Source organism: Xenopus tropicalis, chromosome 3 (assembly GCF_000004195.4).
Source record: "Xenopus tropicalis strain Nigerian chromosome 3, UCB_Xtro_10.0, whole genome shotgun sequence".
NCBI lineage: Eukaryota > Metazoa > Chordata > Amphibia > Anura > Pipidae > Xenopus > Xenopus tropicalis.
Window position 1 is genome coordinate 10214018 of NC_030679.2, and position 12560 is coordinate 10226577.

General features: G+C 47.8%; 1 protein-coding gene across 1 annotated transcript in view; it reads right to left on the bottom strand.

The window, feature by feature from the left end:
* Nucleotides 1-8118: 8118 nt before the first annotated feature.
* ddx11 (DEAD/H-box helicase 11) overlaps nucleotides 8119-12560 on the bottom strand; it is a 44167-nt gene continuing 39725 nt past the window's right edge. Inside the window, 6 exon segments of the mRNA NM_001170825.1 lie at nucleotides 8119-8335; nucleotides 9350-9504; nucleotides 10691-10766; nucleotides 11149-11233; nucleotides 11410-11510; nucleotides 12017-12085. Of these exon segments, the coding sequence (NP_001164296.1) occupies nucleotides 8294-8335; nucleotides 9350-9504; nucleotides 10691-10766; nucleotides 11149-11233; nucleotides 11410-11510; nucleotides 12017-12085 (528 nt within the window). The 3' untranslated portion in view covers nucleotides 8119-8293.

Here is a 12560-nt window from a genome sequence, read left to right on the forward strand (position 1 = left end):
ATACGAAGATGCTGCTGAAGCCGCCGGAGAAGCCGCCGAAGAGCAGAAGTAAAATGCTGCTGGGCACCAATGTATTAGGGGGGGCCACGTGGCACACTGACTTATGGGGGCACTGCTGCTGGGCACCAATGTACTAGGGGGGCTGGCTCTTGGCACCAATGTACTGGGGGGCACTGCTGCTGGGCACCAATGTACTAGGGGGGCTGGCTCTTGGCACCAATGTACTAGGGGGGCACTGCTGCTGGGCACCAATGTACTAGGGGGGCACTGCTCTTGGCACCAATGTACTAGGGGGGCACTGCTCTTGGCACCAATGTACTAGGGGGGCACTGCTGCTGGGCACCAATGTACTAGGGGGGCACTGCTCTTGGCACCAATGTACTAGGGGGGCACTGCTCTTGGCACCAATGTACTAGGGGGGCACTGCTGCTGGGCACCAATGTACTAGGGGGCACTGCTCTTGGCACCAATGTACTAGGGGGGCACTGCTCTTGGCACCAATGTACTATGGGGGCACTGCTGCTGGGCACCAGTGTACTAGGGGGGCACTGCTCTTGGCACCAATGTACTAGGGGGCACTGCTCTTGGCACCAATGTACTAGGGGGGCACTGCTCTTGGCACCAGTGTACTAGGGGGGCACTGCTCTTGGCACCAATGTACTAGGGGGGCACTGCTGCTGGGCACCAATGTACAAGGGGGGCACTACTCTTGGCACCAATGTACTAGGGGGGCACTGCTGCTGGGCACCAATGTACAAGGGGGGCACTGCTCTTGGCACCAGTGTACTAGGGGGGCACTGCTGCTGGGCACAGAGTTAAATTTTTTAAAATTTTCTAATGGTGGTGTGCCTCGTGATTTTTTTCATGAAACAAGTGTGCCTTTGCCCAAAAAAGGTTGAAAAACACTGATCTATAGGGCAGTGGTACAGGGGGAGATTAGTCGCCCCGCCACAAATCTTCGTTGTTGCGGGCGACTAATATCCCCGCAATGACATCCCACCGGCTATGTACCTAAATGTAAATCGCCGGTGGGATGGCATACACGTCGCTGCGATGTCCTGCAGTTGCCCAAAGTTGTCTTGAGAGGAAACTTCTGGCGACTGCGGGACATCGCAGCGACGTGTATGCCATCCCACCGGCGATTTACATTGTAGCCGGTGGGATGGCATTGCAGGGAGATTAGTCACCCGTGACAACGAAGATTTGTCATGGGGCGACTAATCTCCCCGTGTACCACTGCCCTTAGGGTGAAGACACACGGAGCTACTAGTAGCAGCTACTAAAACAGACAATGCTGATCACTTACTGATAACTGTCTCTACGTGTGTTTAGCAGAGGCAATTCTCAGTATTGTCTATGGCAGGGGATTTTCTAGGATTTAGTAGCCGCTACTAGTAGCTCCGTGTGTCTTCTCCCAATGAGCAGCTATATTTACCAGGACATACAAAGCATTTCCAATAGATATAACAAGCCTAATGGGAAGCAATTTCAATTTCTAGCATACACGGTGTTGTGGAAAGGTTAGAGACGATGCTGAGTGCCCTACGGCTACAAATACGCATCCTGATGTACCTTTTGATCTCATATGTGGTTCTAGCCTTTTATACCATAAATAATTGATGGAGCCTGTTAGCAACAAAGGAATTGTGTGGCAGGGCTGGCTCTGGAAAGAGCTGGGAATGTGATTTTATTTTTTAAAATAACACTGTCTTATTCTTATAGAGACCTGCATCCAAAACAGCAAGATAGAGTTGAAAGTTAACCAAAAGAAAAGGGATAGTTGACCTTTAAATTAACTTTCAGTATGATATAGATAGGGATATGGTTTTTTGTGTGATTTTTATTTTTTATTGTAAAGCGTTTAGTTCAGCAGCACCGTAGTCTGGAATTTCAGCAGCTATCTGGTTGCTAGGGTCCAATTTACCTTAGCAACCTGGCAGTGGTGTGAGTGAGAGAATGGAAGATAAACAGAAGAGGGACTGCATAGAAAGATAAGGAATAAATAGGAACAATAACAATACAACTGTAGCCTTTACAGAGCAATGGTGTTTGGATATCAGTGACCCACATTTGAAAGCTGGAAAGAGTCATAAAAGGAAGGCAAATAGTTCAGGAAGTGTAAAAATATAAAAAATGAAGACCAGTTGAAAAGCTGCTAAAGGTCCCCATACACCGGCCAATAGTAGCTGCTGATATGGGTCCCTTAGACAGCTAATCGGCCCGTGTATGGGCACTAACGACGGGCCTTCCTGACCGATATCTGGCCTGAAATCGGGCAGATATCGATCGGGCAGGTTAGAAAATCCAGTGGGATCGGGGGCCGCATCGGCTCGTTGATGCAGTCTCCGGCAGCTACTACCTATTACCGGCGTTCTAACTCAATCATTTGGCCCCAGGGCCTAAATTCACCCAATATCATCTCGTCAAGTGAGCAGATCTGAACGTGTATGGCCACCTTTAGAATAAAGAATGTCTTCAACATACTAAGGACTGATTTATCAAAATATGACATTAGATCTCATCACAGAAAAATGAATCCAGTCTCTATTCGTATGGGATTTTTAGAAGCGTATTTACGAAGCGGTCCCCGATCCGACTAAAATTTTAAACCTGCCCGATTTCAGGCCAGATATCGGTCGGGCAGGCCCGTCGTTAGTGCCCATACACGGGCCGATAAGCTGCCGAATCGGTCTAAGGCAGTGCTGTCCAACTTCTGCGGTGCCGAGGGCCGGAATTTCTCTAGCATACATGGTGGAGGGCCACTAATGGAAGCCAGTTTTGACCACTCCCCTTTTTGAAACCACACCCACTTCAAACCACACCCACTTCAAACCACACCTATTTTATCACAATGGTGGTAGCACAGCAAAATCCCAAATGCTTGGTCCTTACTGTGGGGATATCAACCATCATTCATATGTGAAAGAATTATGTCATATTAAGATATACCCTTAATTTCCATATGCCTCCTCCTCCCCTGTGGATAGCAGAGGAACCCCCAGTACATAATTACACACCTTAGGGGCCATTTAATGGCTATTTCCAACTGCTAACTCCCACAACAAACCTCTGACAGGTTGCTGCCTGTGTGTGCCATACTCTACCTGCCCTTAGCTGCCTGTGTGTGCCATGCTCTGCCTGCCCTACCCTGCCTGTGTGTGCCATACTCTGCCTGCCCTACCCTTCCTGTGTGTGCCATACCCTCCCTGCCCTATGCTGCCTGTGTGTGCCATACTCTGCCTGCCCTATGCTGCCTGTGTGTGCCATACTCTGCCTGCCCTATGCTGCCTGTGTGTGCCATACTCTGCCTGCCCTATGCTGCCTGTGTGTGCCATACTCTGCCTGCCCTATGCTGCCTGTGTGTGCCATACTCTGCCTGCCCTATGCTGCCTGTGTGTGCCATACTTTACCTGCCCTATGCTGGCTGTGTGCCATACTCTGCCTGCCCTTAGCTGCCTGTGTGTGCCATACTCTGCCTGCCCTTAGCTGCCTGTGTGTGCCATACTCTGCCTGCCCCTAGCTGCCTGTGTGTGCCATAGTCTGCCTGCCCTTAGCTGCCTGTGTGTGCCATGCTCTGCCTACCCTACCCTGCCTGTGTGTGCCACACAGGCAGCATATTCCAGGCAGTACCTACATAGGTACCTACAGTACCTATGTCTGAGGTGTGAACAAGGGAACAATGGGGGTGATTACAGCCTGAGTCTGAGGGGGCCAGTTAATCTCAGTACTGATACCATTTAAAGCTTACACAAAGATAAGCCATCAAAGCAGCCAGACAGGTGGGGGGCCACACAGAGGGGGCCGCCAGTTGGACAGCACTGGTCTAAGGGACTGATATCGGCAGCTACAATCGGCCCGTGTATGGGCCACCTTTAATCAGAAACTTTCTCCATGATGAAGGCCAGATAACAAGAATATAAACACCTTTATGGAAACATGGGAGGGTCTGCAACAGGAGTTGCATAAGATAAACATAAAGCAGAAACTATTAGAAAGGGTCCCTGTGCAATGTGTGTGCCTTTAGGCGTTACAAAGTCCCACAGTCATTATTAACAGGTTTTATAAACATAAATATTATATACACACATGGATATCTGCTCCTCAGAATGCACTTTAGTCATTGCTTTCCTTTCAAGCACCATTGGGTTCACTAAAAGGCACTAACAGTATTTGGAGGCATCTGAAGGAGTTTAAAATAAGTCATCTATAAAAAAATATTACTGGATTAAACTGGCCTTGGATTTCCCGTAGAAAGACAGTAAAAGCTCTGGTTCACTGGCGCGCACATCATGTAATGCCCTCTTGCTCTGAGTAATGGGTCTGTAACTCCAAGCAGCTCAGTGCTCCCCAATGAACTCATCACTCTGAGTAAGCCTGAAATAACCGAACGCTGTTTTAATGCATGTTTTGGTACTCACGTATCCACTTTTTATTTTTTTTTACAAAATCCTTTTAGTGCAAAAAAAAAAAAAAAATTGCATTTACGACCTTTCAGCCTTCCTATCTTATTTGCACTGCTACTATAGGCACCCTTAAGGTCCCCATACACTATAAGATCCGCTCACTTGGCGATGTCGCCAAGCGAGCGGATCTTTACCCGATATCCCCACCTACGGGTGGGCGATATCGGGTAGCAACTTGCTTTAAAAAAAAAATAATCCGATCGTTTGGCCCTGGGGCCAAACGATCGGATTACATTTGTGGCCATGGGCAGTCGGTTCGGGGACCGCATCAACGAGCCGACTGTATTTTCTAACCTGGCCGATCGATATCTGGCCAATTTCAATTTTCTGGCCAGATATCGGTCGGCCAGGCTGCTCGTTTCTTCCCATACACGGGCTGATTAGCTGCCGAATCGGTCCAAGAGACCGATATCAGCAGCTTCTATCGGCCCGTGTATGGGGGCCTTTACTATCCCACAGCCCCAATCTCTTCCCAGAGGCTATTATCCCCCCACTGCTACTATAGGCACCATCTCTCCCTACTATACCTGCTATCCCGCAGCCCCAGTCCCTTCCCAGAGGCTATTATCCCCCCCCCCCCCCCCCCCACTGCTACTATAGGCACCATCTCTCCCTACTATACCTGCTATCCCACAGCCCCAGTCCCTTCCCAGAGGCTATTATCCCCCCACTGCTACTATAGGCACCATCTCTCCCTACTATACCTGCTATCCCACAGCCCCAGTCCCTTCCCAGAGGCTATTATCCCACTGCTACTATAGGCACCATCTCTCCCTACTATACCTGCTATCCCACAGTCCCAGTCCCTTCCCAGAGGCTATTATCCCCCCACTGCTACTATAGGCACCATCTCTCCCTACTATACCTGCTATCCCACAGCCCCAGTCCCTTCCCAGAGGCTATTACCCCCCCCCCCCACTGCTACTATAGGCACCATCTCTCCCTACTATACCTGCTATCCCACAGCCCCAGTCCCTTCCCAGAGGCTATTATCCCCCCACTGCTACTATAGGCACCATCTCTCCCTACTATCCCACAGCCCCAGTCCCTTCCCAGAGGCTATTATCCCCCCACTGCTACTATAGGCACCATCTCTCCCTACTATACCTGCTATCCCACAGCCCCAGTCCCTTCCCAGAGGCTATTATCCCCCCCCCCCTGCTACTATAGGCACCATCTCTCCCTACTATACCTGCTATCCCACAGCCCCAGTCCCTTCCCAGAGGCTATTATCCCCCACTGCTACTATAGGCACGATCTCTCCCTACTATACCTGCTATCCCACAGCCCCAGTCCCTTCCCAGAGGCTATTATCCCCCCACTGCGACTATAGGCACCATCTCTCCCTACTATACCTGCTATCCCACAGCCCCAGTCCCTTCCCAGAGGCTATTATCCCCCCACTGCTACTATAGGCACCATCTCTCCCTACTATACCTGCTATCCCACAGCCCCAGTCCCTTCCCAGAGGCTATTATCCCCCCACTGCTACTATAGGCACCATCTCTCCCTACTATACCTGCTATCCCACGGCCCCAGTCCCTTCCCAGAGGCTATTATCCCCCACTGCTACTATAGGCACGATCTCTCCCTACTATACCTGCTATCCCACAGCCCCAGTACCTTCCCAGAGGCTATTATCCCCCCACTGCTACTATAGGCACCATCTCTCCCTACTATACCTGCTATCCCACAGCCCCAGTCCCTTCCCAGAGGCTATTATCCCCCCACTGCTACTATAGGCACCATCTCTCCCTACTATACCTGCTATCCCACAGCCCCAGTCCCTTCCCAGAGGCTATTATCCCCCCCACTGCTACTATAGGCACCATCTCTCCCTACTATACCTGCTATCCCACAGCCCCAGTCCCTTCCCAGAGGCTATTATCCCCCCCTCCACTGCTACTATAGGCACCATCTCTCCCTACTATACCTGCTATCCCACAGCCCCAGTCCCTTCCCAGAGGCTATTATCCCCCCACTGCTACTATAGGCACCATATCTCCCTACTAAACCTGCTATCCCACAGCCCCAGTCCCTTCCCAGAGGCTATTATCCCCCCACTGCTACTATAGGCACCATCTCTCCCTACTATACCTGCTATCCCACAGCCCCAGTCCCTTCCCAGAGGCTATTATCCCCCCACTGCTACTATAGGCACCATCTCTCCCTACTATACCTGCTATCCCACAGCCCCAGTCCCTTCCCAGAGGCTATTATCCCCCCACTGCTACTATAGGCACCATATCTCCCTACTATACCTGCTATCCCACAGCCCCAGTCCCTTCCCAGAGGCTATTATCCCCCCACTGCTACTATAGGCACCATCTCTCCCTACTATACCTGCTATCCCACAGCCCCAGTCCCTTCCCAGAGGCTATTATCCCCCCACTGCTACTATAGGCACCATCTCTCCCTACTATACCTGCTATCCCACAGCCCCAGTCCCTTCCCAGAGGCTATTATCCCCCCACTGCTACTATAGGCACCATCTCTCCCTACTATACCTGCTATCCCACAGCCCCAGTCCCTTCCCAGAGGCTATTATCCCCCCCCACTGCTACTATAGGCACCATCTCTCCCTACTATACCTGCTATCCCGCAGCCCCAGTCCCTTCCCAGAGGCTATTATCCCCCCCCCACTGCTACTATAGGCACCATCTCTCCCTACTATACCTGCTATCCCACAGCCCCAGTCCCTTCCCAGAGGCTATTATCCCCCCACTGCTACTATAGGCACCATATCTCCCTACTATACCTGCTATCCCACAGCCCCAGTCCCTTCCCAGAGGCTATTATCCCCCCACTGCTACTATAGGCACCATCTCTCCCTACTATACCTGCTATCCCACAGCCCCAGTCCCTTCCCAGAGGCTATTATCCCCCCACTGCTACTATAGGCACCATCTCTCCCTACTATACCTGCTATCCCACAGCCCCAGTCCCTTCCCAGAGGCTATTATCCCCCCACTGCTACTATAGGCACCATCTCTCCCTACTATACCTGCTATCCCACAGCCCCAGTCCCTTCCCAGAGGCTATTATCCCCCACTGCTACTATAGGCACCATATCTCCCTACTATACCTGCTATCCCACAGCCCCAGTCCCTTCCCAGAGGCTATTATCCCCCCACTGCTACTATAGGCACCATCTCTCCCTACTATACCTGCTATCCCACAGCCCCAGTCCCTTCCCAGAGGCTATTATCCCCCCACTGCTACTATAGGCACCATCTCTCCCTACTATACCTGCTATCCCTCCAGTCTAATTTCTCTGCTGTGAACAAAAGGGTCAGTTCCACCTCCCAATACAGGGAGAATAAAAAAAAACTCTACCCAGACTTTAGGCTACAAAGTAGCAATGCTAACCACTGTTGCGAAGACAAAAAAAACCTTAATCCCTTAAGGAATCTCCACCCAAAAGCTGTTGTGTTTCACAATAAATTTTCACTGCAAATGTTAAAAGCAGCGTCTGTCATTTTGTTTTTTGGTTCTAAATCTTAAAACAATGTAGTAAAAGGCAAGTCTTCCGTGTCTATTAAGCAGCTGGCTCCTGATACATTGTTCTGGGGGTCAGAACCAGCAGTGCAGAGTTGATAAACCACCGGACAAATACTGCTTTCAATAGCAATGAAATGTGACTTTAAAAGCAATGTAAATGTGTAATGATGTTTATTGGAAGTGGCTTAGCCTTAGAATTTGCCTCCATAAGGATGGTGGCAGCAGAGGTATTTCCAACATACACACACACATCGTATGTACAAACCATTTTTTTAATAAATAGCAGAAACATAAACCTCTACACGAGAGCGAGATGTAACTAAGGCTTCTCAGGAGCTCGATACGGAATGGCTTTTCTTTTGCTGGAAAAACTGGAAGAAAAGAAAAAAAAACCCATCAGGTCAAGTTCAGTTATAAAATACAGTTCCTTGTGCTTGCTCTGTACAGAATGCATCTCTTTGCTTTATATTCCCACATAAACTAATAAACATATTCCTGATCTGCCTTTGCCACTCTTGGCAGCAAAGGGCTTCAAGTAAAGCAGAGATTCTGGGCCAATAGCAATGCTGTAAATAAAACTAAGGAGTCAGCCTGTCATCTCCTAGATATTCTGTTTAGGATGCACTGCCATGAGAGGCACCATTAACCAGCGCTCTTAAGAGGTGTGGCATTGTGGGAAATACTTCTGCCATCACCTTCCTGTCTTGTGCATAATGTACTTTTATATTAAAGAGGAGTGATCAGAGCTATAAAAGGTGCATCAGGGAGAATCAGGGGCATTTTAATGAACAAAAAGTAACATTTCAATATACACTCAAAGCACATTATAAAGGTATTTGTAATTGTGGTTACGTGTCTGCCCTTTGCCGTTCCCTCCATTGCTTCTCCCGACTACATGTTCTATTGAAACAATGTGGATATAGTCAGCTCTCCTCCAGCCAAGACTTTCCACCCAATACCTTGCAATGCACTGACAGCTGCAACACTGTTTTATTGGTATGTGTAGTCAGGGCCAATAGTGCAAGGAATAGCAAAGGACAAATACATGTAAAATCAATTAAACTGTGTAATGAACATATATTGGAAAGTTGTTTAGAATGATATTTTCTATATTTTTTTTAAGTATTTGGCTAGAGTTCCCTTTTAACTGGATTTTATGTGTAGACATAAAACAGTTTTCCTGCTGTTTCTTGGATGGGAATTCTAAAAAAATTTCACTTGCTACTCTCTCATAGAGGGAGTTGAGCAACCAATCACTATGGGGCTGCTGGGATGTTACAAGGGATGGTCCTACTTTAGCCACAATGCCAGTGATTGTCTATGGAGTATAAATTTGTGCTGCCCAACTTCCCCCTGGCTGCAACATTCCCACCGGAGGGACAAACCTTTCTTATTGTTGCAAATGCTGCCCCAAAGTTTGGTTTGACTTGCGTGCTGCTTCGGATCCACTGAGGAAGCTTCCCGAGGATGGCTGGACGGGAATACCTGTGATCTAACAGCACAATGCTGGCATAATCCCCTCGGTGTCGGATGGCTCTCCCTGCAGGGAGAAAGGGAGACAGTTTTGCTTAATGCAGAAGTTTTCAAGCTATGGGCCAAAAATGTGTCGCCAAAGCCCCCACAGACTTCTATTGACATTGCCTGACAAGCATTGCATGGAAAGGTGTACAGGCGTAAAGGTGCCCATACACCTTCAGATCAGCTCGCTTGGCGATGTCGCCAAGCAAGCGGATCTTCTCCCGATATCCCCCACCTACGGGTGGGCAAAATCGGGAGAATCCAGGCTAATTCGGTCATTTGGCCCTGGGACCAAACGATCGAATAATAACGGCGGGTATAGGCAAAGTCGGTTCGGGGACCGTATCAACGAGCCGATACGGTCCCCGATCCCACTAGATTTTTTAACCTGACCGATCGATATCTGGCCGATTTCCAGATATAGGACAGGAAGGCCTGTTGGTAGTGCCCCTACACGGGCCGATAAGCTGCCGAATCGGTCTAAGGGACCCATATCGGCAGCTAGAATCGGCCCGTGTATGGGCACCTTTAGTCTATGAGGGGGCTGTTACTGGTGCTTTTGTTTTAAGGCTACTTAAAAAGGCAGGTCTCATTGTGCCTTAAACAGCCTCGTATGTTGTTGCCCTAAATCAGTGGTCCCTTACTCGTGAGCCACAGTCAAATTAAAAATGAGTTTAGGAGCAACATAACATCATAAAAGCTCATGAAGGAGCCAAATAAGGGCTGTGATTGGCTATAAAGTAGCCTCTATGCACACTATCAGCTTACAGGGGCTTTATTTGGTAGGAAATCTTGTTTTTATTCAACCTAAACTTGCCCCCAAGTCAGGAATTCAAAAATAACTCCCTGGTTTGGGGGCACTGAGAGCAACATCCAAGGGGCTGGGGAGCAACACAAGCACCATAAACGTTCATGGAGGAGCCAAATAAGGGCTGTGATTGGCTATTAGGCAGCCTCTATGCACCCTATCAGCTTACAGGGGCTTTATTTGGTAGGAAATCTTGTTTTTATTCAACCAAAACTTGCCCCCAAGTCAGGAATTCAAAAATAACTCCCTGGTTTGGGGGCACTGAGAGCAACATCCAAGGGGTTGGGGAGTAACATGTTGCCCCGTAGCCACTGGTTCGTGATCACTGCCCTAAATGATGGGAAAGCTCAAAGCTTAGTCCAGAATAATGGGCATATAGTATATAAATCCTAGCACTTACCGATAGACTGATTTACAGCTTTCATGCACAGATTCTCAATGAGGACTCTGCCTGCAGAGACTCCCTCTGTCTTGGGCTGTTGGATTGAAACACAGGCAAAGTGTATTTAGTTGGGTTAACTCGCCTGTCTGCTATGACTATGATAATGGATTATTACTATAATAATGTATCAGATGAACCAAGACACTTCCTCTCCATGTTAAACACCTTTTATTAACTGAACCTATAATACTGTACTAGCCCCACATGGCTTCGCCTGAGAGCTCCTTGGATGCCCAGTCTGAGAGCTGCTCACGTAAGGCAGTACTCAGGCCAAGCAAGAAGTAGGGCTATAAAGGCAGATGCTACATATGGCGGCTGTGTTCAATCAACTGTAAAATGAGCATAACAACATCTTGTCTCATTTCTACTCACACACACAAACAGCATACCCAGAAAGGAACCCTACTCCTCCTTACCAGAGTTTTATCTAGATAGGACATCTTCTCTTGAAGCTCTGGGGATCGGATGTTTGGATACGGCATTCCCACCATCACAATGCACCTGGTAAGGGAAAGCAAAATGCATTTAATAGAGCCTGTTGGTATGAGATTATACGTAACATGTTCTATAAATAAAGCCATAAGTACTAATGAAAATATGGATAGAAAAGTGTGAGTTTGGGGAAGTTACAACACTATTATATGAAGGGTTAAATAGAAATCATTTGGGAAACCCACCTGCCAAGGTCATCAGAGAAGTTAATCCCTTCGCTCATTTTCCCTCCAACCACAGAGAAGAGAAGGGCTCCATTTTGGGCTCCCCCAGACTGACTGCAGTTCTAGAAGAAAAGCAAATTGGCCTCTAACATAAGTGCATTTTGGTGACTGGCATACTGTGCCAACTCTAACAGATGTGATTATATCCAACCACTAATATGCCCCTTTCTGTGTCACACTAAAGGCTCCAATCCCTCTTTATATCAATAAATATGCACATGAATTGTAAGTTCATTCATGTATTACATTCTGTAACAGTATTCTAGCCTTATATGCAGGATATTAAGTCAATTAATGTGTTAAATTATGCTTGTCAGTGAATTCCGCCTTTATAACTCATTGGTTTGCACCCATAGATTGCTCCTTGCACACTGCCTAATGCTCTGCTACATAAGCACTACAAGTCATTTACTGGTATCATAACCACTGAAACAATGTTGATTTGTAGCAGTGAATCTTGGGACATGCAGGTCACATGGATAATCCATATTAAACCTAATTCTACACTGGGTTTTCAGTCATTATTTTGGGTAAATGAGTCTGACTCGCAGATTCTGGCACTTCTCACCTTGATGCACTTGGAATATTCAACCAAAACCTGATCCACTTGATTGGCTCTCTTGGGTTCCTGAAATATCTGTTAAGACAGAGTATAATAAAAACACTGTGCATGGGTTTTCAGGCCTAGGTAGGGCAAGTTGCTTTGTCCCAATTCTTCCATATACAAAATGTTTCATTAGGGATGCACCAAATGCATCTGGAATCCTCCATATAAGGTCTGTCCGAATACAAAATCCGAAGCCTAACGTCTTTTTTTTTTTTTTTTTTTTAGTTCAGTTTATGTTCAGTTGTGCAGAGCTTAAGGACTTGGGTTCAGATTCAGTTTGGCTGAACATGAAGCATTCAGCAAAGATGAAAAAATGGCAGCATGGCGCTCACTAGACTAGTACCCTAATGCCTGTGAGCCAGAGGCAGACTAATGTACCCGCCCCCCACAATTTGCTGTATGGTAGTTATGCCTCTGCACACCTGAGACTTTATATAAGATCATCGCCATCAAGCTTAATTAGGTCACTTCAATCAAGGTGTCAAAGCTAATTTGTTGTTCCATT